We start from the raw sequence: 18,950 nt of genomic DNA, 5'->3' as shown, positions 1-18,950 counted from the left end.
AATGGTCCACTTGGTTAAATTGGTCTAACTAACTCCACCTATTCCAACTAAATGGTCCAAGTGTTTAAAATAGTCCAATCAGTGAAAACAATCCAACCTATTAGTATTAAGCAACTGAAGTCCAACTGGTTAAATGGTGAAACCAGAAAAATGGTTTAATCCATCAGAATGCTCTTACTAGAAAAAAGTGCTCTGACTGCAGGTTAAAACAGTCTAACTAGAGGAAATGCTCCAGCTGGTACAAAATTGTTGAATTGGTGGAAAGTGGTCCATCAAATCAAAATGGCCTTATTGGTTAAAATGGCCTACCAAGAAAAATGGGGCAACTGGTTAAAATGACCATACAAGTTTAAATAGCCCAGCTGATTGAAATGGTCTAACCGCTTACAATGGTCTAAATAAAATTGTTCAATTGACTAATAAAAATGGTCCAACTAAACATCAAAGTGTCTGTGAGCCACTTAACACAGAAAATATATTATGAAAGAGTGATGAGGTGGGTGATTGAGCCAAGTATATTTGAATCAATCTGGTCACTGGGTTCATTGCTAGAAAATTATTTTTCCCCTTAACTAACATGTGAATCTTGTTGAAGTGGAGAGAATTTTGAGTCCATTCTAGTAGCGTAATGCACAAAATTAATGATGTGAAAAAGAATGTGGGAACAGTAAAAGTTTTTGCCTAATTTATTAAATTCAATTATCTTATGCAAACATTGGCTGCTAGATTGGGCAGCAGTACTTTTCCTGTGCTTTTCTGAGATACAAGAAAATTTGTTGAATTCACTGCATCATGCTTTCAGTCAAAACACTTGTGTTTACATAATTGCTTTCTGAGGTATATTGTTTCAAGGCAGAAACCTGATAGAGATTTGTCATTAGATGTAAGCAGGAGAAAACCCCACACCATCATTGTGCTACAGAGAAAAGTTTTATTTAGTGACTGGAATACCATGAAAGATTTAGATCACATCATCTAAATTTGAAGAATTTTCAACCCAGTGTAGTGCTGTGTACAGTCACCCACTTTTGAACTCCTATTGAGAGCTTGAAGTTATAAAAATAAAAACACACATAAAAATGGCTCAACTTGGTCTATCTAGGACCATCTGGTCCAAATAAATGGCATTATTGGTTAAAATGGCCTAATCAGTTAAAATGGTCTAGCCACATGTACAAAAGAGTCCAACAGGTTTAAATGACCCAATTGGTTAATACGTAAGTCTAACTAGAAAAATGGTCCAGCTTATTAAATGACCCAACCAGTTAAAATGGTCCCACTACATAAAATGACTATGGGTGAAAACCGTCTAAGTAGTTAAAATGGTCCAACCAATTAAAATAGGGTAATTAGATAAGCTGGTCTAACTGATATAAGTGGACTAATTAGAGAAAATGGTCAAATTGGTAACATAATGTAAAATTTAAAAAACGATCTCTGGCTAAAACTTTTAAAATACGAGCTTTCGGCTGTTTGCGCTACAGCCTTCAATGGGTAAAATGATAAAAAGGTAAGAAATACTAGGTGTGAAGTACAAAGTAAAAAATTAAAAATGCTGATAACTAAGAATGTTTGTTAAAAAGAATGTTGTATTGTCCGGGCAAAGGACAGGAATTGTTGTCCGCATTGGGAGTTAAATTGGAATGCCACGCTTCTAGTGTTTTTCTTGTTCTAAAACTGCCTTTGTCAATAATAGATGCATTATCAAAGTCTATTGCGTGACTATTGGCCCAGACGTGATTGGAAATTCTTGAGCCTTTTGCCGTGGTTTTCACATTTCTGAGGTGTTCTTTCTTTCTTGTGTTGAAGGCCCTGCCAGTCTCACCAATATAACACCATGAACAGTCACCACAAGGAATTTTATAAACAACATTTGTTTGCGATTCCAACGATGGTCGAAATTTTGGAGCCGGGAACTGTTGTTGGAGGGTGATGAGTGGTTTGTTCACCACTGTGATGTCGTGTTTTTTGAGGACACGAGTCAGAGGTTCTGTTACGCCTTTAATGTATGGAAGAGAGGCGAACGACTTGCGTGATTCAGACGCCTCGACCATCTTGAAAAATGTGCCAACAAGTTCCTCCGGGGACAACACTGTTGAGCGTCGGGTTTTTTTGGCCTGGATGTTTTTAATGAAATTCGATGGATAACCATTAGATTCAAGTGCTGAATAAACTCGATTTAGTTCTCGTTCTTTTCCTTCGGAGGAGTTGGGTAGCTTTAGGGCTCTGTGTAGAAGAGTTGCTGCTGTGCTGGCCTTGTGTTTATTATCATGGTGAGAATTGTAGTCTAGATATCTGTCCGTGTGCGTAGGCTTTCTGTAAACATCGACAGCGATGGTGCCATTTCTACGGGTGACCAAAGTGTCGAGAAAGGAGATCTTATTGTCACTTTCAATTTCGATGGTGAAAGAGATGTTGGCGTCAATTGAATTTAATGTGTCATGGAAAGCTGGCACATTGTCTTTTTTGATGATGCAGAAGCTATCATCGACATAACGTTTCCAGATTTTAGGAGGGACGGATGAACTGTTAATCGCACTTTCCTCGATCTCTTCCATACAGAGATTGGCCACTACAGGGCTGACTGGACTGCCCATAGCGCATCCGTGTACTTGTTTATAGACTCTGTCATTGAACATAAAATAGTTGTTGGACAGGGTAAATTGGAGGAGTGATATTATGTCATCGATGTCCAAATTTGTTCTGGATGGAAGAGAGGCATCCTGTTCCAGTTTGATCTTGATGTAATCACATGCTTTGTCAACAGGGATCGCGGTGAACAGTGATACAACATCGAAGGAAACCAAGACTTCATTCTCGTCGATCTTGATGTCAGATATTTCTTTGGAAAACTGTAAGGAATTGGCAACAGAGTATCCGTTACAATTTTGAATTGGAGATAGAATATCCGTTAGAAACTTGGACGTGTTGTAGAGGGCTGAGCCAATACAGGTGACAATGGGTCTCAGTGGGTTCCCTTCTTTGTGGTGTTTAACTGAGCCACGGATCGCTGGTGGTGTGCCGTCGGTTGAGTGAAGTTTACGATAGGTTGGGTCATCAATCTTTTTTTGTCTCTTTAAGGAGAGTAACATGGCATTCAATTCGCGTTCAATCCGGCAGAAAGGTGATGTGGAAACTAGCTCATAGGTGGATCTGTCATTGAGCAAAGTCTCCATTTTGTTGTCGTAGTCTGATCTGTCCATGACGACAAAGCAGTTTCCCTTATCAGCTTTCATTATGACTCTAGATTGATCCTTCTTAAGATCGTTTAAAGCTTTTCTTTCTTCCTTAGAAATATTCTTATGCGCCGGCATGCGCCGGCATGCGCAGGCAGTTTTAGAACAAGAAAAACACTAGAAGCGTGGCATTCCAAGTTAACTCCCAATGCGGACAACAATTCCTGTCCTTTGCCCGGACAATACAACATTCTTTTTAACAAACATTCTTAGTTATCAGCATTTTTAATTTTTTACTTTGTACTTCACACCTAGTATTTCTTACCTTTTTATCATTTTACCCGTTGAAGGCTGTAGCGCAAACAGCCGAAAGCTCGTATTTTAAAAGTTTTAGCCAGAGATCGTTTTTTAAATTTTACAAGATGTTTTATCCTGGCTGCGGCCCCTCTATCTGGTAACATAATGTTCCTAAATAAAATGGTCCAACCACTTTAAAAAGTCCAAGTGCTTATATGTATAAAATTACCATTCCACCAATTAATATGGCTCATCTAGATTCAACTACTCCAAGAGGATAAAATGGTCCAAATGCATAAGATGGTCTAACTAGATAAAGGGTCCAACCAGTGGAAAATGGTCACATCGTAAAAAATGGTCCAACTGGTTAAATTGATCCAAGCGGTTTAAGTGGTCAAACTAGAAGAATGGTCCAGCTGGCTAAGATGCTCTTACTTGATTTAATGGTTATAACAGTGAGAATGGTATAAATTATGGTCTAATAGGTAGAAATGTTCCAACTAGATAAAAGTCCAACAGGTGAAAACGGCCTTGTTATGTGAAATGGTTCAATGGTCTATAATATGGTCCATACCTGTTTACTTCTTCATATCCAAACTTTTGTATGTAGTAATCCCTTTTGTGTATAGCAAATTCTGTCTCAAAGACATCTTCATCCTCATCACTTTGTTCTTCATCAAACTTTGCAGCAAGTTTTTCAATTTCTGGATTCAGCTTCACCTTTGTCTGTTTTCCCTTTGAGGTAACAGATTCCTCAGGCATGAACTCTAAAGCAGCAAAACTGTTGTCTAAAGGTAGCACAGATTCATCTGTCTGTAATTGTAAAAGCCAAAAAAGATTTATGGAAAAAAAAAACATTTTGTCATAGTTTGATGCTACTCTGGTTTGCAGATTTAATGAATGTACATGTAACTGAAGAAGTTACAATTCATAGACCCAACGTTTCGACACTTCTGTCTAGTGCCTTCATCAGGGATGATCTAAACGCTGCAACAAGAGGTCCTTTTATATGATCACTAATAAGCAGCCTTTTTATTGATGAGGTGTAAATAGGTGTCAGGAAGCAAACCGCCATTGTCACGATTTAAAGGAGCATGGGTGGAGTTAATATGCTAAGCCTCCAAACAAAGGCGCTGGTGGTAATGCCGATTAGTGGTGATAATTTAGAATTATCCCACCTAATTGTATGGTTGGTTAGGCATGTATGCTTCAATAAAGCTGAATTTTCCTTTTTGCAAAGAAAAACCGCTTTTTGGTGCTCTTTTGACTGTGTACCAAACTGACGTTTGGTCTGTCTGATGTATTCGTTGTCACAGTCATTGTGAGGAATAGAATAAATGGCATCAGTTCGTTGTTCTTTCGTGACAGGATCCTTAAGTTTGGGTAGGTTTACGGTAGACACTTGTCTCTAAATTACCCTGAACCCTTCTTCCGACAAATACCTCGCTTTCAATTCTCACCACCCTATTTGCCATAAAAAGTCTGTAGCCAAAACTTTACTCAGGATGGCTGACTGTCTACCATCTTCACTTGATTCGAAGGCTTAGGAGAGGAAATATGTTTCCAATGTCCTTAAGGCAAATGGCTATACAAAAACTTTTCTCCGTAACTGCCAGAAACCAGTTACAAATAGTAATGCTCTCGATGAAAGGGAACCAGCGACTGGTTTTGCTGTTATTCCTTACATACAAGGTGTTACTGAACCCATCAAAAGAATTTTGAATAGCCACAATGTTAAAGTTGCTCAAAAACCTTTTCAGACTTTGGGGCATATTTTCGCCAAACTTAAGGATCCTTTCATGAAAGAACAACGAACCGACACCATTTATTCTATTCCTTGCAATGACTGTGACAACAAATACATCGTACAGACCAAACGTCAGTTTGGTACATGGTTAAAAGAGCACCAAAAAGCAGTTTTTCTTTGCAATCAAAGTGCTCTGTGAGCAAACTCGTGAATTGACACATGATTTTTGAGATTATGTTTAATGTTATCTGGTTTAGGGAATTTTGTGGTTGATTGTCATCTAGAGTACGAACAGTAGTTCAGTGTTCGCTAATGTAGCAAAGAAACAAAGTAACGTTGGGACAAGAAGGCATTACAATTGAAATGATCATGCTATTACATTTAACAAGGTGGATGATGTCATGTGTTTTAAACGTCTATCATTTTTGTTTCTGGTTCAAAAGAAAAGGTTGGAAGTAAATGTGGGTGAAAACTGAAATTTACTGTCTTTCGTTGTAAATATTAGAAAATCAAGGCAATACTGTCTTAATGAAAACATTAACGATTCCCTCTTTATCAAATGAGACAAACGGGAACGAGTTTTGAGTGATATAACTAAGCCAAGCCTGCCACCGTCATTTTAGATCTCCGCCTGGGTAGATTTAAGTCACGTGCTAGGCAACGTATAATCAATAACAAGATAGAATTTCATTTCAGGCCTATTTATCAATTTTGTGGTGTGTAACTTTCGCATTTTAGTACGTTGTATATATGTTGAATCTTCAAATTGTCTTGAAACTTACGAGAAAATTGTTCTTTAAAAATTCACTGAAAATCGGTAGCTAAAATTGTTTGTCTAACTGTTATTTGATTTTCGTGTTAACTTGTTATTTAGTCAATCGCCGGCATCTTTTGTTGCTTCACACAGGAAAAACACACGCGACGAAACGTAATGATCAATTTTGTCCTCAATCTCACGCTATAACAGAAAAAGCTTTTGAACATCTGTAAACTCCGAGCGCTTCGCAGTAAGTGATATTTTCAATGAATCTTCGGATTGTTTTCAAGTTCAAGGATTGTAAATTACAATTTTATGAAAAACGAAGGTTGTTGTTATTTCAGTGTGAATCCTTGAATGCTTGCCAGTCGCTGGCGCCGCTTGTTGAAACTAAAACGAAAAAAAAAACTCTTTTAAGATTATCATTGGCTTCTTTTTCACCCCACTACTATTCTTAGCAACAAAGATCGCCATTTTGTCTGTTTATGCTCGCCAAAAACTATCAAATGTACTCAAAAGCCTAAAATCTAAAAAAAGTTTACAGGAATCGACCAATCGAGCGAGCGAGCGAGCGAGCGAGCGAATGCTATTCCCCACATCGTATCTATAACTCGCTCTTGCGCATGCGCGCAATTCACGAGTTAAAAAGGAAAATTCAGCTTTATCGGAGCATCCATACCTAACCAACCATACAATAGGTTGGGATAATTCTAAAATTATCACCACTAATCGGCGTTACCACCAGTGCCTTTGTTTGGAGGCTTGGCATATTAACTCTGCCCACGCTCCTTTAAATCGTGATGATGGCGGTTTGCTTCTTGATACCTATTTACACCTTGTCAGAAAAAACGCCGCTAGTTAGTGATCATATAAAAGGACCTCTTGTTGCAGCATTTAGATCATCCCTGATGAAGGCACTAGACAGGAGTGTCGAAACGTTGGGTCTATGAATTGTAACTTCTTCAGTTACATTCATTAAATCTGCAAACCAGAGTAGCATCAAACTATGTCTGATTGTCCACCTGGTTGCCATGTGAACTTTAATATATTTTAAAACATTTTGTGTTACTACAGGACTGGTGTAGATGAAATTTTCTTTTCTTAAACTAAACAACTCAAGTACCAGAAAAATCAAAGTTCTGTTTGACTCTAAATTAATTGTACATGTCTAAAACCTTGAATTTGTTTTCCATAACACTTAACAGACACCACTGTATTACAGACAACACACAATATCACAGTCTCAAACAATAGTGTTCCACAAAACAAGAGTTACCTGACTGTGTTTCTCTTAAACTGGACTGTCTAGACAGAGAAAATACTCACTACCCAAAACTTAAAGAAATCTTTATAAATTGAATCATTTTCTCGTAGTTGTGATGTTTAAATGGACATAACTCTCGAATCCATAAAAGTGTGTATAACAAATTGAACTTAAATCCCAAGATCTGATTCTTTAACAAAAACGTAGTAACAGCATGTGCACGCGTCATCATTACAGAAAAAGCTAGGGTTGACCAGATTGCGCATTTAATCAAGGTGAGACATCTAGATAATTAAGTCCCAGCGAGAGAGTTAAGAATTAAAATTTTACAATGGAAAGACAAAGTATTAGTACAAGTACCTCAAAATCCATAGGGTTATTTCCAAATGTAAAGCCCTTCTTACTTTCAAACCATTTCATGTCCACAAACTTTTCTTCAAAATGTTCTCTATCAAACTGAGATAAAAGTAATTAATTCACCATTCACTATTATTCACTAGTATTCCCACTTCACTATTATTCCATAAGCCTCACAATAGTAGGTAACAGGACAAATTGGAAGCATTACTTTATTGTTGTGATCTACAATTCTAAAAAAAAGCTCCCAACTCCAAACTGAAGAACAATTACTGTAAACTCTGCTGGTGGATTCTTTCCAAGTTTTTATTTGTTGTGTTACACTATCATATGAATTACAGTCACTGTGTAATATTAAAACACCTTTAATTTAGATTTGATCCAGTTCATTGAAACCAGTGCATCAATGTTTTGTTTGTGATATCAAAGAAACCTCCATACACATGCTTCACCATCACTATTCTGATCCAAGTAAAGGCTAACCTAGGTTATGGTTGAATACACTTTTCAAACTAATCCTTAGGCTCTCCAAACTCAAGAGGTTTACAAGCATTCTCTTACATTGTTAAAATAATAAAAAAAAGTTAAAAGTTAAACAAACCTTTGACAAAGCTTCAAGATACTTCTCAAACCTAGGTAATACAAGCTTTCCACTGTCATGAAGATAACCTTAGTGAAATAATATTGATGATCATTTAATGATATTTTAGTTGACAATCAAACAAGCTTCATCTGTGCTCCATTCTGTTGCAGAGCTCAAAGAGAGCAAATAGAGAGCAGAAGGACTGTAAAAGAAGCACATAACAAAGTGCTCTAAATATGGCTAAGTGAGTTGTAATAAATCAGAGAATAGTCAAGGCTTCTTTCCATAAACTTTGATGGAAAAAATATTACTTCAAAATTTATCCCTTAGAGTCATCTATTTTCTAATTCAAGTGCAGAATTAATGGCTAAAAGTTCAATTTTCATTCCAAAAATAGGGATCTCACACACCTTCACCAATAAAATGTGACTGAGCTTTTACTAAAACCCTACTGACAATACAGCAACTAGTCCTTTCTTCTGAAAGATGTACTAATGTTCATACATAGTACAAATAGGTTGTTTCTCAATATTGATTTTGATGACAGCAACGCTGTTAATTTTGCTCCTTCTGAGAGAACCTTTAAGAGTTTGTCGGCGCAGTGACTAGGAAAATCTCCAGGAATTCACAAGATCAGGTGATTAACTAACAGATCATGCTGATTACAAGAGTCACCTCATATTTCAAAAAGACCTCTTCAAATTCATGGTTTAGGTTGAATTCCTCCTTCATTCAATTTCAAATGCCACCTTCAACACCTTGTTTGCCCCAACACATCAAACAAATTAAACAGCATAAAGAACTAATAGCTTTGATTCTGGAAAGTGAATGCTCATGTACATAAGCAAAGTGAACTGCCATTTGTGTCTCTGGAGAATTTGGTAAAATAATAGGCCCACTGTACCATACTACCATAGGTATAGTTCTACAGTTTTGTTCTAATTTTGCAGAATATTCTAATCTTTTCAAACTTTTGATGTTTTTAAAAAAGGAGTGTTTAACTAGGAGTAGATGTACATGTGCACTGTACATCACACAGTGTAAACACACAGAACTGAACTTAAGACAATTATGTAAAAATCTTTTGATTCTATGTAAAATATTTCATAAAAAATATCATTCCAAAAAACAAACATCAATTAATGTAAACTGTACATGAAAATATCTTCTTCATAAGTATTCCACTTATATGCAAATAGTAAGAGACTAATGGTAAGATACATGTGCTTGAAACAAATTTTATTGTTGACAATACTTTACCATCAAGTGAAGGCATAAGATCAATGTAAACTCTGTAAAGGTAGGGCAAAGCATCCTATTAAGAAATGACACAAGAAAATAACATTCTTGTTCACATGTAAATAATTGTCACAATGAAACAATTATGTATGCACACCTTAGACATGTCACCTGACAAAAAAAAGAAACATGACAAAGCCACTGTGAAACAAACACAGCCTCAAGAAAACAGAAGACTGGTCACAGTAACTCACAGCTCTGATTTCTGGGATATTGCCTTGCTACAAGACTAACAAGAACTTTGCAGCACCAAAAGAGACAGGACTTGCAAGCTACACTCAATCTAAGGACATGGAAAGAGGCCACACCTGCTTGCGAAATAAAAATCTTAAAAGGCAACACAAGACATTCAACCTTTTGGGGGGAGCAAGAGAGAGCCTTATAAGCCACCTAAACCAACAAGATAGTATTGCTCTCCTTGACAACTTGAATGTTGGTGAGTCAGTGCAAATCACTTCATCTAGCTCAACAATCTTTAATCATAAGGACAAAAGCAAATTCAACTCCAGTGGACCAATACTGCTGTCCTTACATGCCTGGTTTGGTTTTTTAATCACCAACACCCTATTGTGGTGAGAAAACACTCCTGTAAACATCCTCTTTTGGTACAAATGCTAGACTGTCCTTTAAATTTCTTAGATAAGAGAAGATAAATCACACAGTCATATACACTGTTCAGTATCAAATGCTTTCTGGTCTTTTTCCAGTCTCTTTACCTCTTTTTATTTAAACATTAACTCAAATTATTCTTATGAGTATGAGTTAATTTTTGTGTATGCGTGGCAGAATCAAAAAATATCTGTGATCAGTTTGATGAATCAGTATGACCAACCATAGCAAATATATAGAGCTACAAAATAATATTGCTACAACCCCACAGACCATGACCACATGGTGATAAATCCAAAAGAGCAGCAACCATCCAGGACAGAGGGAAAGGAGAAAGTATATGCACAATTTTGTATCCATTTAATACAAAGGCATAAAAAAATATAGTGCCACTAGAACTGTAAAACTCTAAATTCATTCGGTAAAAAATAATAATGGACACTTCAAAGCTCATACTTCTAGCTTGAAAAGTAAAAGATTTGACACTCCATCTCTTTAATTTAACTAAAAATGAAACAGATTGGAATAACATTCGCACATACAGTGTATCAAATGCAATAGTTATTGTCTCTAAGTGTGAAACTCCCAACTCACATGATTAATATGAAGATTTGGCAAGTGAGGAATAAAGTCATTTCCAACAAGAAATCCCATAAGAATCCAATCATCAATGATTTTTTCCAGGTTATAGGGATGCAGCAATTTATCCTGTGAAATAAATAGTAATCACAACTGTAACCATATATAGTTACATATTTTGCAACTTTTTTCATAGCAAGTGAAGAAATACCCTCTTGTGGTGCACAAGTATACTACTGAGTATCAAAAATACACAGTACATATACCAAATAAAGTTCACAGTAAAATAGCAGTATTTCCTTTGACAAGTAGGTATTGGAGTGCTATTGTGGAGATTGTGGGGTGGCTTAACAGCACAAACTCCAAGTATAGAGATTTGGTTTTGAGTAGTAGCATGGTCATTGTGTCGTGTTCCTGGGCGAGACACTTTCATCTCACTGTCCATATCTTCATCCAGGAGTATAAATTGGTACAGACAAACTGTCAGGGAAAGCTGATGAAAGCTCTAGTGTAGACTGCACTTTTAAAAGGGGGGCAATTAAATGGAGCAATTTACCGGGTGATATCAATGATGAAAGTTCATATCACTTATTTCAATCATAAGGTTACCTCTTGCACATAGAGTACCACTGAATAATTTTTTCTCTTACCACTAAATAAATTTTCTCTCTCAATTTCTTTCCTTGTCTCTGCTATTTTATTTTAATCTACCATCTTTCTCTCAATTGCACACTCTTTAAACAATCTTTTTTTCTTCGTTCCCTAAATGTAAATCTTCTGCTCTCATGCTCTTTGGCTCTCCACATGATCAAACAGTGTCAAACGATCTTTTATCTAAAAGTTTTGACATACTCTTTTGTCACCTTTAATTCATTGAATTCCCAGTCAAGGTATTCTCTGAACAAAGATAATTGAAGAAGATGGAAAGTAATCTTTTCAGGCCTTGTAATTCTGCCAAGAAAAAAAAGGCAAAAAACAACAAGACAGAGAATGCAACATGTCTGATCCTTAGTGTAAGGGTAAATTAAGTGTAATCAATAGTATAGGAATAAAGCAAACAAATCAGTTGTTTCTAAAATTGCAAGTGAGGACCATACTAGGACAAATGTTCAACATCAACAACTGGAAAGGGGTTTTAAAGTGGAAACAGGTGCTGCACATTCACTAAGAACAGGAAGAATGAAAATGAACAGATCACTCTCTAAGTGAGACTAAACGCTCTTCAACAGTTTCCTTAATCATGGAGTCAACCTTAACAACCAAGAAATAATGAAACAATAAGTGCCGTCAAACATGTGAAAGGATAACATTTTCAATTATGCTTTTCTAAACTTGTCAAAAAAACTCAGCAATTCATGACCTTATGCAAGTTTACAAGTAGACTCTGTAACACCTCGCAAAGTAATTTGAAGGAAAATGGATCATCATAAATTATTATTCCCTAAAAGATGTCAGGGGTAATTGTAAGTAATATTCATCACAGTTGGACTACACAACAAAAAGTTTCAGGGGGGTCATGCAACAAAAAAACAGGTTCCAAGTAAGCACACTTTCATTTGACTATTAGATCAAATGATTAAATTTAGCTAACCTTTTTGATGCCTTTCCAAATTTTACTTCCTCTCGCAGCAAGGCAAAATGAGGTTCATGTGAGGAGAGCCCAAGCATAATCTGGTAAAGAATAAATGAAGCTGCTAATCTTTCTTTCAAAAAGAGTATTAGCTTTAATGCACTTCTCATTCTTACTGCAACTTTACACTAATACAAATGTTGTTCCCAAACAATGTCTCCAAGAAAAATGAAAGTTGAACGAAACAATTAATCAAAATGCATTCAATTAATGATTGATTCCTTGCAGTAAAACTCTACTAAATGTGTTTCATTACATGTGCATGACAATCTTGTGAAAGGATCCAGTAACCATCTTTGGCATTGTATTTGATACATGTATATAATGATACCTTAGCTGGACAGTTTGACCAACATATAATGGGTGTAATGTCTTGGCCTGGTTTGATTTTACTGAGGTTTAAAATCATGGATTCAGGTTAGAGAGGACTGGAAAAGAATGTGCTCCCAAGTCAACAGTACTTTATGACAAGGGCAAGTCTGTCACATCCAAAACTACTGAGTGACAAATTTTCAAAAGCCTCTGTAGTACACTGACAGACAGACATCTTTGTTGTAGACCTAGTACAACCTGAAGAGGCCCTGGAACCAACAAAACAAGAAGGTGTCGTTTACAAGATCCCATTTGCATGTGCAAAGTGTATATTGGTGAAACAAGGAGATCAATGTGAGAAAGGAAAAAAGAACATGACAGAGACATATGGGTTGCTCGTACTCAGACCTCTGTGGTTTCAGAGCATGTGAACAAAATGGGGTATATTCCTATTTGGAGCAAGTTAAGTTTATTGATTATGACCCCCACTGTTATACACCTAGGGTCAAAGATATAAAAATTCCTGAAGCTTGGATACCCACAATCAAACAACACAACAGCCAATCAATGAGGACTTATGAAGGAACACCATCTAACAACTGGAATGATAATGAGGATTGAAATGCAACAATAGCAGCAAACCAATATGCTACAAAGAGCGACACATAAACAATCAACCTTATTGCCTGATGAAGACTAGCAGTATTGCAGTAGAAATGTTGCAATCAACATCCAAAGTGACTCCATCGTGAGACAAACAAATAAAGTTCATCTCCTGATTCTGTTGGACTCTTAAAAGCTCATCTCAAGAGGGGCACAAGCCCCAAAAAGCATAAGATACAATGTGAGGGCACATGTTGCCATCAATGAAGAGTTTAAATCAAATACCTAAGCTTGATTAGAAAGACAGCAGACTGTGACCTTGTGGGAGCACTGGTGACTTACAAAAAAGCTCAGAAGAGTTGAGTGGACAAAAAACTGTAATAGAATTTTCAACCTAGAATCAGTGGCCATAGATCCAATCCATTTCAGAGCAAGTGTTGTAGACAAATTAGCCATGGGATAGACCAGCTTCTCGGAAATTTGAGAGCACAAACAGGCAGTAGAGAAGTTGACTCTTGCATGTGTACAATCTGTGCCTCCTCAGAAAAAGAAAGCCAAGGGTGCAACATGACCCAAATAAAACTGGCAGTTAAAATTGCAAAATAAAACAGAGACAGAAGTAGAAGGATAAAATATTGAGTCACGCAAACAGCACATCAGGAATCTGTCAAATGAACAACTGACAGATGAACAAATCCGCCACTCATAAATCTGCTCAAATTAGATTCCCAGACACAAACCTGTGTGGAAGCAAGAGATTTACAGGGAATCAACCCTTGACATACAAATGCATTAAAAAAAGATGAAGACCTCTATACACAAGATTTTATTCGCATCATCCTCCAGGCGTAAAGAAAAGGTTTGTAAAAGGAAAAGTGCTATGCTTTCCAAGAACAAATTTATCATGCTCCACATTTAGTACAGATTTTCAAAATGTGCTTGAAGAATAGAGGAGTACAGTTTAGTATGGATTTTCAAAATATGCTTGAAGAATAGAGGATACTCAGATGAAATTTTGGACAAATACCTCAGGTATATCTCTGAAGTCAATTTTACTAGGAGAGAAAGGTCAGTCCAAAGCAAAGAAAATAACACACAGGAGAAACTATTGCCTTTTTTAACATAATACAGTATCATTTGCTTTTCCCACCCTCAAAAACACAGTGATAGTGGAATGACATTTAATTCAAAACCAACTAATTGCACTAAGAGTAATATTTCAAGAGCCACTTCAATTATGATATTAAAAATTCATTTGGGATCTCTGAAAATTCATAAACAAATAACTGAAATAGATGCTACAATAAAAAAAGGAGATTTACTTTGTCAAAAAGAAAAAAAAAGAAAAATTGGGAGGGTTGAAGGCACTTTAACTAAATCTATAGATTGGTATAATTACTGCTTGACATCTTTTAAGAGGCAATCAGAACTTTCAATAAACTGTTTAGCTTAGTTTCAGCTTGTATCTCACCAAGTCAGCATCTAAGCCATATAAACAATGCCTTGTGTTGGGATCATAATCAGGGCACACTCTCTCAGACCTGATGAATTCCATGATTTTGTGCTCACCCTCACCAGGTGTCTGAAAAGAATAATTAATGTTCCAATGAGTATCAAATGACCTGTTTTACACAGCTCGAGGATAAGCATAAAAAATTAAGACACAATAATAATTACCTAAAGAGCTGATGCAAGGCTATACAGCAACAATATATTACTGAAAGGCACCACAGGTACCATTTATTGACCAGTCAAGAAAAAATACAGTTTAATGAAACTTAGGTGATAAATACCTCATGTCCAGACAGATATACTCTTAATCCTTGCCAAGCAGGATCAGTAGAAATCTTATAGCTGACAAAAAACTTCAATTGTTCATGGAGTCTTACCATGAAAGGAGTACCTAAAAAAGAAAAAACACCATACACACAACAGTTGAATAAGACAAGCTATAAATCTATATTCTTGTTAGAAAAAAAAACCCAAATAAACACACAAGTTAAATGTTTATCAAAAAAGTGTTAACATTCACTTATCAAAAAATTGGTGTAAAAACAGAATACTGAATTTATTTCAAAACTCATAATCACGCATGAAAGACTATTTAAGCCACAATATACATAAGCACAAGCACATACCAGGAGTAATACAATTAGAATCAAATCTTTCTTCTTTTGGTAGAACTTGGCCCTTTTCCAAAGCTTTACGAATGTTTTGTTCTGCTTCTTTAGCAGACCTGCAGTTTAAACCAGAGAAAAAAAACTTTAGCTGATCAAATAAGTGGCAAATTTGCCAACATACATGTACTATGTACAAGCATGTACACATAAAAGACAGGTATACAGACCTGTGAAATTCAAGGGAACAAAATGAAATAAAAAGAACAACCTCCCACCAAGTGGTTCCAAAGAAGAATTAAACCTGAATAGGAAAAAATTTGAAGCATATAGTGTTACTTAAAGATTTGAAAATTACCGAAAACGACGTCCTCTTTGCTGATTCATTTTTGCTCGAGGAGCCACACCATCAACAGCCATGAAGAAAACTCTCTTGGGTTTAATAATCTGGAACAGCACCTAAACAAAACATTATACAGCAGAACAAACTTTGCTTGGTTAAAATAATTTGTATCATAGAATTGTGAACCAAACTTATATCAACAATCATTTCTTTACAGGGCCAGTATATCCTTCATCATAGCACTTGCCCAAGGAAGCTAAGCTAGTAACACTTCATGCAACCCAAACATTTGCCTTTTAATAAGTACCCTTTCCTGAAGTACTAGCCTTACAATGACTTGCTATATAATTTTTGCACTGAATATTTATTTTCAATGCAATGTGCTTGGATATTCTTGAAACTTCCACACGTAAAAGGATTCCTCTTCCTGTTTGAACATACAATTTACCTGCTGTGTTCAAAATAAGAGGGAACACTGATAACATCTCAATTTAGAACTCTGACATTACACATATATTGAGCACCAGGAAAGCCCCTGTGCCAAAAACAAGATCATATGATTATGCTGTACAACATAGAAGTGCCTCAGTAAATACTTATCTGGAGGTGATTTAATCAGTGTTACTGTCGATCTATACATGTAATTTTACAGTATTACCTACTTCTTCTTATTTAGTGATATAACTTTTGTACTTTCTGGTTCTTGAACAATGAAAAAGTTCATCTGGCATAAAAGCCCACAAAAAGGGTTAAGAAACCTGAAAATTTCAACTGCCTGACCACAATAACAACAAGATCGACAAATTACTATTAGATCAAACTTTAACACTTCTCACTTCGATGTAATGAAATATGTCAGCGAATATTTCTTCTTCACTTTTTCTGAAGTGAGGATCATCGTCATTAGGATGCGAGCAGGGATGAATGATTCCATTCATGTCCAAGTACATATTATCAAAGTCGGGTATCTGAAATTAAACAAGACAGAGATAAAAACTTAACACATCCTTTATCACAAATATCTGACACAGTGAGACGGAGTGCTATTGCACATTGCAGTTGTACCTGATGTTCTTGAACAACTTGACTTATGCATGGGTATCGCTCACTAACCCATCTGTAAAACTTGGGAACTCCCATGTCTGTTTCTATCAGAGAGACATATAATCAAAAAGGGAGAAAGCTGAAATTTTCGTCCGTAGAAGATTACTACAGATCCGCACAACTCTTAAATGCTCGAAGGAAGCTCTAAACTCCGTAATGTAACCGCTGACTGTGAAGAGTTTTTCTTCATAGACGTCATGTATGAGACACTTTTCCGTCCTGTTACCCCTTGGTCTTAAACAGAGCGGGAGGGTATTAGAGTATGGCCTTAAGGCAAATAAAGTTATGATAGAATGACAGAAGTTCATGTAATGAATTTAATAAAAATAATGGAGATATGAAGCAGCTATATCACCTTTCGGCTTTGACAGAAGGCAGAGCAGCTGAACTAAACTAATTCAGAATTTTTTTAGGTCGAGAGTGCGACCGTTTACCCATCACACTCACTCATGCCCATTATGCCGTGTGGTACGTAGGACGGCTACGAAGAATCGCCACGTCTGTCGATTCCGGGCCAGCTTCTGGATGGTACCCCAAGTGTGTTGCATGGTCTTGAGCTCTGCCTCCACAGTTCGGCGCCAGGTGTTTCTCGGTCTTCACCTCTTGCGCTTTCCCTCAGGTGTCCAGTGAAGGGCTGTGCTAGTGATATTGTCCTGCTCTCTCCTCATGACGTGCCCAATCCATCTCCATCGCCTTCCCATGATGATGGTCTCCATGCTGTCTTGATTGCAGCGGGCGAGTAGCTGTTGGTTGGAGATGGTGTCAGGCCAAAAGATTCGCAGGATTCTCCTGAGGTTCGTTGTGTGGAAGACTGACAGCTTGGTGATGTCGCTCTCTGTCATCCTCCAGCATTCAAAGCCATATAGTAGGTGGACATCACACAGCTTTGGTAGATCTTCAGATCTTCTCAGCTTGGTCTTTGTGCTGTAGTGAGAGGACCTCCACACGTTGTTGAGTATTCTGAAGGCGTGTCTAGCCTTGTTGAGACGGTTCTTGATGTTATTCCCTGCTCCTCCATCATGCCTTACTGTGCTGCCCAGGTAAGTGAACTCTTCAGTTGTTGGCAGGTCTTCTCCGTTCACTTGAACTGGTGTAGGGTTGGACACGTTCAACAGCATCACTCCTGTCTTCTTTTGGCTGATCCTCAGGCTAACTTGCTGTGCGTAAGTGCTGAGTCGGGTCGTCTTTTCATGCATGTGTTGGTGAGTATGGGAGACCAAAGCTAGATCATCTGCAAAATCTAGGTCCAGTGAGAAGTAGGGTCCATGATGCTCCGTTACTGATCTTCTGTTGTACGCCTCATTACCCAATCAATGGTCATGTTGAAGAGCATTGCCGACATTGTACAACCTTGTCTGACGCCAGTCTTCACTTCAAAGCTGGTTTCGCTGTTGCCTACTCTGCGTGTGAAGTTGTTGTAGAAGCTTTTGATGATGTCGATAATCTGCTGTGGTATCCCATAGGCCCGAAAGAAGCGCCACAGAATTTCCCGGTGTACGCTGTCAAAAGCCTTCTCAAAGTCTACAAAGTTAATGTAGAGTTGTCTCTGCCACTCTGTGCACTGCTCTATGATGTTACCCAGGCGAAGATCTGGTCTGTACATCCCCCTCCTTTCCGAAACCCTGCCTGCTCTCTTCTCAGTTGTTGGTCCACTGTGTCGGCTATTCGCTGGATGAATAGCTTACCTATACGAATCCTTATATTTCGGCCAAAGTAATGATATTTGCATATTAAGATGGTTCATTTCGCGAGCCTGGGCTACCTATGCAACAACAACAATAGCGTTGTAAATATTTTCATTGACTTCATATACAAATATTGATTCATGAAACCTTAAAAATAACAATTAGAGAGTTTGAATAGTAAGAACTAGAGAGTGTTGGCCTTTAAGAAAGTTAATGCAAATTTTCTAAAGTTCAATAAGGACACACAACCCTCTGAATACTTAGGAAGGCTATTTCATCTCGGCTCAATGTCATTTATAGCAAAAGAAACCATAGTAACAGATCTCTCCTTCTCCTTTACCAATGACATCGACACCACTAAGTTGACTTTTTATTCATCTATTATCAATGAATGCCACAGCAAAAACAAAAAATTCGGGACAAAAACGTTAAAGGAATCGCAACCTTTTCTCTTTAAACCCATTCCTTTCGCTTTATCTTGTTTTTAT

General features: G+C 37.1%; 4 protein-coding genes across 5 annotated transcripts in view; all 4 read right to left on the bottom strand.

Annotated features, from left to right (window-relative positions):
* LOC113684377 (5'-3' exoribonuclease 1) overlaps positions 1 to 16,950 on the bottom strand; it is a 42,617-nt gene extending 25,667 nt beyond the window's left edge. Inside the window, exons 1-13 of one of the 2 annotated variants that reach the window (XM_027201742.2) lie at positions 16,739 to 16,950; positions 16,510 to 16,641; positions 15,689 to 15,789; positions 15,352 to 15,449; positions 15,007 to 15,116; positions 14,685 to 14,795; positions 12,260 to 12,339; positions 11,532 to 11,619; positions 10,684 to 10,797; positions 9,442 to 9,496; positions 8,200 to 8,267; positions 7,602 to 7,697; positions 4,048 to 4,286 (exon numbers count right to left, since the gene is read on the bottom strand). In XM_027201742.2, the coding sequence (XP_027057543.2) occupies positions 4,048 to 4,286; positions 7,602 to 7,697; positions 8,200 to 8,267; positions 9,442 to 9,496; positions 10,684 to 10,797; positions 11,532 to 11,619; positions 12,260 to 12,339; positions 14,685 to 14,795; positions 15,007 to 15,116; positions 15,352 to 15,449; positions 15,689 to 15,789; positions 16,510 to 16,641; positions 16,739 to 16,813 (1,367 nt within the window). In that variant the 5' untranslated portion in view covers positions 16,814 to 16,950. Of the gene's footprint in view, positions 1 to 4,047; positions 4,287 to 7,601; positions 7,698 to 8,199; positions 8,268 to 9,441; positions 9,497 to 10,683; positions 10,798 to 11,520; positions 11,620 to 12,259; positions 12,340 to 14,684; positions 14,796 to 15,006; positions 15,117 to 15,351; positions 15,450 to 15,688; positions 15,790 to 16,509; positions 16,642 to 16,738 lie in introns of both variants that reach the window. The other variant, XM_089180745.1, reaches the window with a different exon arrangement.
* On the bottom strand, positions 796 to 3,928 carry LOC149041274 (uncharacterized). Its single transcript, XM_089179964.1, has one exon. It carries the CDS (start codon positions 3,312 to 3,314, stop codon positions 1,563 to 1,565), a length of 1,752 nt encoding a protein of 583 aa, XP_089036090.1. The 5' UTR covers positions 3,315 to 3,928; the 3' UTR covers positions 796 to 1,562.
* Positions 16,951 to 17,373: 423 nt separating the features above from the next.
* Positions 17,374 to 17,973, bottom strand: LOC149041273 (uncharacterized). The gene has a single exon (XM_089180840.1). It carries the CDS (start codon positions 17,971 to 17,973, stop codon positions 17,374 to 17,376), a length of 600 nt encoding a protein of 199 aa, XP_089036966.1.
* Positions 17,974 to 18,053: 80 nt separating this feature from the next.
* On the bottom strand, positions 18,054 to 18,380 carry LOC149041272 (uncharacterized). Its single transcript, XM_089180839.1, has one exon. The coding sequence runs from the start codon at positions 18,378 to 18,380 to the stop codon at positions 18,054 to 18,056; it is 327 nt and encodes a 108-aa protein (XP_089036965.1).
* Between the last annotated feature and the right edge of the window lie 570 nt (positions 18,381 to 18,950).

Source organism: Pocillopora damicornis, chromosome 8 (genome assembly GCF_964200805.1).
Source record: "Pocillopora damicornis chromosome 8, jaPocDami1.2, whole genome shotgun sequence".
Taxonomy (NCBI): Eukaryota; Metazoa; Cnidaria; class Anthozoa; order Scleractinia; family Pocilloporidae; genus Pocillopora; species Pocillopora damicornis.
Note: the sequence above shows the minus strand (reverse complement) of the source record. Positions and strands in the feature narration are given on the sequence as shown.

Bases quoted from the DNA above. Each gene is read 5' to 3' on its own strand.
- LOC149041274 (XM_089179964.1), bottom strand. From the start codon at position 3,314: ATGCCGGCGCATAAGAATATTTCTAAGGAAGAAAGAAAAGCTTTAAAC.
- LOC149041273 (XM_089180840.1), bottom strand. From the start codon at position 17,973: ATGCATGAAAAGACGACCCGACTCAGCACTTACGCACAGCAAGTTAGC.
- LOC149041272 (XM_089180839.1), bottom strand. From the start codon at position 18,380: ATGTACAGACCAGATCTTCGCCTGGGTAACATCATAGAGCAGTGCACA.